General features: G+C 54.4%; 1 protein-coding gene across 1 annotated transcript in view; it reads left to right on the plus strand.

Annotated features, from left to right (window-relative positions):
• The window catches only part of LOC104403559 (fibrillin-2-like), a gene marked incomplete at both ends in the record, with an annotated part of 39,274 nt that extends 34,064 nt beyond the window's left edge, over positions 1-5,210 (plus strand). Inside the window, 9 exons of the mRNA XM_010011738.1 lie at positions 333-404; positions 1,421-1,546; positions 1,997-2,122; positions 2,860-2,985; positions 3,212-3,328; positions 3,555-3,683; positions 4,272-4,391; positions 4,861-4,986; positions 5,058-5,210. Of these exons, the coding sequence (XP_010010040.1) occupies positions 333-404; positions 1,421-1,546; positions 1,997-2,122; positions 2,860-2,985; positions 3,212-3,328; positions 3,555-3,683; positions 4,272-4,391; positions 4,861-4,986; positions 5,058-5,210 (1,095 nt within the window). The remainder of the gene's footprint in view (positions 1-332; positions 405-1,420; positions 1,547-1,996; positions 2,123-2,859; positions 2,986-3,211; positions 3,329-3,554; positions 3,684-4,271; positions 4,392-4,860; positions 4,987-5,057) is intronic.
• Positions 5,211-5,679: the final 469 nt, after the last annotated feature.

Below are 5,679 nucleotides of genomic sequence, written 5' to 3' on the forward strand. Positions count from 1 at the left end.
CTCCATCCTCCTGTCAGGCAGTTGCAGAGAGCGATCAGGTCCCCCCTGAGCCTTCTCTTCTCCACACTAAACCCCCAGGTCCCTCAGCCCTTCCCCATCACACTTGTGCTCCAGGCCCTGCTCCAGCTCCGGTGCCCTTCTCTGGCCCCGCTCCAGCACCTCAATGTCTCTCCTGTAGTGAGGGGCCCAGAGCTGAACACAGGATGTGTGTCTCTTGCCTGTCAGACCCCATCTGATAACTCCAGCCATAGTCGGCCTTTATCCGTCTCGTCCCTTGCTGCACCCCGCTGTGCGCACCAGGCATGGCCATGACCTTGATGTTCCTCTTTCAGCTGAGTACCAGATCCTGTGTGGGAACCAGGCCCCCGGCTTTATCATCGACATCCACACAGGAAAGCCGATCGGTGAGTAGAGCCCCTGTGCCTGGGAGGCAGGTCTGCTCTTTGCCCCTCTGCTTTCTTCCTACAGTGTCTGTGAGCTTGTTCCCTTCCCATACCTTAGTAAATTAAGTCCTGGGCAGAGGGGGACAAGAGGTGGCAAACATGGGTGCAAGCAGCTGGCTAAGCCTTCAAGTCTATGTCCTAAGTGGCTGAGCTGCTCAGACCTTCCCACATTTGCAACTGTGCCTTGGTTTCTGTCCAACCTGGAGACTCAAGTGGTCACGTAGATCCAGATCCTTGACACTCACACTGCCAGCAGCACCGGCCCTGCCACAGCAGGACACTGCTGAGAGCCAAGGTTTCAGGTCTGTGTTTTGGTAGATGGAAAGCCAGAGGAGCTGTTAAAGCCCTGGGATTTGTGGGCTGTCTACAGTGCAGTTGAAGTCTTGACAGATGGACCCACTGGTAGCTTGTGAGACAGATCAGGTAATCCTTGCTTCACCTGGCCTTGCAGTGCCAGCCGGAGGACTGAACAGGAGGGAGATGAGGTCATCTTCTGCTCCCAGGGAGAAAGTACAACAGAGAGTATCAGTGCAGGGCTGGTGCTGGGCTGTGCTGGGCACAGCAACAGAGTCAGGGACCCGGAGCCATCTCACTATTCCAGTGACCCACTGGACTTCCCATCTGCAGCCTGGTCCCAGAGCCTGAGCAAGGTTCTATGTTACACAGAGATGTGCTTGGAGAAAACAAGGTGAATGTCTTGGTTAGGATCCCTCCCAACACGTGCTGTGCAGGCTCTGTCAGCAACCCCATAGACTTGCATTGCTCTGTTGTGTACCCAGACCTCTGCAGAGCAGCCCTAGCCTGGCATGACCTGCAGGATCCATCAATGCTCCAGCAGTTGCTCCACTGTTTGTCTGGTGGCCCTTTCCTGCTCATTTGCTTTTTAGAATGCAGGAGGGCAGCAGCCTCCCAGCTATGGGGGCTGCTTTCCTCCCTGCTGCCTTCCCGGGATGCTGAGAGATGTTGTCTGTGTGCAGATATTGATGAGTGCAGTGAGATCCCTGCTATCTGCACCAATGGTGTCTGCATCAACCAGATTGGCAGCTTCAGGTGCGAGTGTCCCATTGGATTCAGCTACAACAACATCCTGCTCATCTGTGAAGGTAATGGCGCAGCCAGGCAGCCCTGCCAAAGATGCCCACGAGGGGGGATCTCAGTGTGGCACTAGCGTCTCCCCATGAGACACCAGGGTGAGGGCTGTCAGCAGATACGGACAGAGCCTACGTGTTCTCAGCCTTCTAGAAATCTTCATTTTCCACATCAATGATTGGACAAAATGTGCTGATTTTCATTCGTTTTCCTGCCTGGTTTTCCCTTCCTCCATTTCTGGGGGGTTCTTTGCACGTGTGAGTGCTTACAAGTTTTTAGAACTAAAATTCCTATAATTTTCTTGCAAAGCACTAGGAAAAGGTTGAAACTTAGCCCTGATTTGCCCAAACCAAGAGTTAACCCTCAGTTGACTCCACTGAGCTACTCCAGCCCGCCCAGGCTGGTGCTGGTGCTGGTGCTTGGCCCTCTGCACAGCCCAGGTTTGCACTGCTCTCCTCCCGCAGACATCGACGAGTGCAGCAGTGGGGAGAACCTCTGCCAGCGCAACGCCGACTGCATCAACATCCCGGGCAGTTACAGGTGCGAATGCTCAACCGGATACAAGCTGTCGCCTAGTGGAGCCTGCGTGGGTAAGATGGGAGCTCTTTGCTACCTATTCCATCCAGAGACACATGTGCGAGGTGCTGACACCCCTGCCTAGGCTCTTCAGGTGGCTTTAGAGACCCCCACGTGTGGACCAGAGGAAGGACTTTCCATGTCCAATGGACAGGATGAAGGATGTGCCAGTCTCATGTACGGGTTCCTGGTCATTTGTCAAGCCTGTTGACTACGACCTGGCTGTGCAGTGATTATCATAGAGTCATAGAAGAGTTTGAGTTGGAAAGGACCTTAAGATCATCTAGTTCAAAACTCCCTGCTATGGAAAGACACCTCACACTAGACCATGTTGCCCAAGGCTCTGTCCAACCTGGCCTTGAACACTGCCAGGGATGGGGCATTCACCACTACTGTGGGCAGCCTGTCCCAGGGTGTCACCATCCTCACAGTAAAGAACAGTAAAGATTATGACATACCTTTATTTCTGGAAAAAATTCCCAGGGATAGTGGGCTGCTGAGGGATGAGGAAAGGTCTCTGTGAACTGCAGCTTTAGTCTGGCTGCTCAGGCCATTTTCTCCAATTAAATGTATACTTGTGTTTTTAGAGATTGTGGTGCACAAATCTCATTCTCTGTGAAGCCACCTCTTAGGGAACAGAGACCCCGTTCTGCTGTGCTGCTTCTCACAGACACACTGCCCACCAGTGTGTCAGCTCGTCCCAACTGGTCCATCCCTTCTGCTCACTAGTGCCCATTTTGCTTTGTTTTAGGTCGCAACGAATGCCAGGAGATCCCCAATGTCTGCAGCCACGGGGACTGTGTGGACACCGAGGGCAGCTACGTCTGCATCTGCCACAACGGCTTCAAGGCCACGGGGGAGCAGACCATGTGCATGGGTCAGTGTGGCTGCCACAGCCCTGCTGGGAATCATGTATCGGGATGGATGTGAGCTCCATCCAGCACCCGCTGGGTAGTGCCAAGGACCACGGTGTCCTCTAGATCCCAGGCTGCCCCTGAGAGCCACAGGGGTGTTGTGCAGCTGCCTGGACCCTGTCCACACACCCAAGACAGTGGCTCGCAGCTCACTCAGCCCCTGACTCAGCTGTGACCTTCTCTCTACAGATATTGATGAGTGTGACCGACAGCCCTGTGGAAATGGGACCTGCAAGAACACAGTTGGCTCCTACAACTGCCTCTGCTTCCCTGGCTTCGAGCTAACACACAACAACGACTGCATGGGTGAGCTGCATGATATCCTGACTGCATGGATTGCCAACTGGGGTCAGCGTGGCAACGCCTGTGGGGCGTGAGGTGTCACATACAGGGAACAGCTCTGGGTGTCACCTGGCAGTGACTGTAGGGGTAGTTGTATGTGTGAGAGGCATAGGGCTGGCGAAGGTGGTACATTGACACTCACAGGATGTGCACCTCTCTTCCCATTGTGCTTATCATTTCCCTCCCACAGACATTGATGAGTGTTCATCCCTGGTGGGGCAGGTGTGTCGGAATGGCCAGTGCATCAACAGCATCGGCTCCTTCCAGTGCCTATGCCAAGAGGGGTATGACCGGACTCCTGATGGGAAGAACTGTGTAGGTGAGTGTCCAGGCAGCAGGCTGGCCCTTCTCTGGGGGTTAAGCTGCATGTTGGCGTGGCTAGCACTGTGCAGTGCTATAGATGTGGTCCCCAAGATGGTCCCATCAGAGGCAAGTGAGAACTCCAGAACCACTCACAAGGCTTCAAGTCCTCCAGACCTAAAGCCTGGTCGTTTGACTGCCCATGAAAAGCTGGGCTGGGCCTCACTATGCCTGCATCTCCCTTCCAGCAATGCAGGGAACAGTCAAGACAGTCCCTTTCTATGTGCTGAGACTTGCGGGCAGTGAGGAGAAATGTTGTCCTATCCATGCCCCTGTACCAAGGGATGCCTTGGGAACTGCCCTGGAGTCATGGGCTGTGGGGACAGACAGGCACATTGGTTACGTGCACCCACCACTCTGCCTCCTTCAGGACTCAGTCTGTGTTCCCAGGGTGCACGAGGCAGAGCATCCTGGAAAACGTCTTATCTGTTTCCTCTCCATGTTTTGGGAAGAGAAGGATGCAGCTGCATGTAGGGCAGGAGTGTACCCTGCGCCAGATCCTCCGTGCTGAGCACAGATGCTATCACTGGTGGTTTCCTCTCTACAGATATCAATGAGTGTGTGAGCCTGCCTGGGACCTGCTCCCCGGGTACCTGCCAGAACCTGGAGGGCTCCTTCCGCTGTATCTGCCCTCCTGGCTACGAGGTCCAGAACGACAACTGCATTGGTAATGTTGGCTCTGTGCTTCCTCCCTTTCCAGCACAGCATATGGTCATCTGCTTCATAGAATCAACCAGGTTGGAAAAGCCCTTTAAGATCACCAAGTCCAACCTTGACCCCAGGACTGCCAAGTCTACCACTAATCCATGTCACTAAGGAGTGACCTTAGACTATTCCCAGAACAACCTTGTTCTTCCTGAGCAGGCTGGGGCATCACCACCCCCAAATATCTTCTTGAAAGCAACTGGACGCAGAGCAAGGCAAGACCTGCCTCAATGACAGAAGAGGCTTGATAGTTTTGCTGTGCCCTGTCCTCTTCATTGCCCCATATGCCCTGAGGGAGGGTTAAGGGTCAGGGCTGGGGTGATGTCCTGCAGGCATCAGAGCTCCCCACACATCACATATTCACAGCTGGTTTTAATGCAATGATGAAAGGAGTCACCTTTGGCTGCTCTGTATGTCCCCGATGCTCCCAGATATCAACGAGTGTGAAGAGGAGCCCAACATCTGCCTTTTTGGGACGTGCACCAATACCCCTGGCAGCTTCCAGTGCGTGTGTCCTCCAGGCTTTGTGCTGTCTGACAATGGCCGGCGGTGCTTTGGTGAGTGCAGCTCATCCTGGTGGGAAGGGAGGATGTCTGCAATGAGCTGTGCATAACCCATCCTCTCACAGATACTCGCCAGAGCTTCTGCTTCACTCGCTTTGACAACGGGAAGTGCTCTGTTCCCAAGGCCTTCAACACCACCAAGGCTCGCTGTTGCTGCAGCAAGATGCCAGGAGAAGGCTGGGGAGACCCGTGTGAGCTGTGCCCGCAGGAAGGGAATGGTAGGTGTGCTGGGACCGAGCTCCACAGGAGGGGTGGCTCTGTGTGTCTCTGACATGTGCAGAGGGTGGGGAAGGTGTGCAAGGGCAAGACAACCAGCAAAGTGGGCTCCTCCATCTGAAGAATACTGCCTTGAAACCTAGTAGCCCTTACTGGACTGTGTCCAGTGCTGGGCTCCTCAGGACAAGAGACAAGGAGCTGCTGGAGAGGGTCCAGTGGAGGCCACAGCGATAATGAGAGGTCTGGAGCATCTCTCTGATGAGGAGAGATTGCGGGAGCTGGGCCTGGTTGGTCAGAGAAGAGCAGCCCGAGGGGGGATCTCATCAATGCAGATCAACAGCTCAAAGGCGGGTGCCAGGAGGATGGTGCCAGACTCTTCTCAGTGGTGCCCAGCGACAGGATGAGGAGCAATGGCCAGAAACTAAAGCACAAGTTTCACCTCAACATAGAATCACAGAATGGTTTGGGTTG

Source organism: Nestor notabilis, unplaced genomic scaffold (genome assembly GCF_000696875.1).
Source record: "Nestor notabilis isolate BGI_N333 unplaced genomic scaffold, ASM69687v1 scaffold21093, whole genome shotgun sequence".
NCBI classification, from domain to species: Eukaryota; Metazoa; Chordata; class Aves; order Psittaciformes; family Psittacidae; genus Nestor; species Nestor notabilis.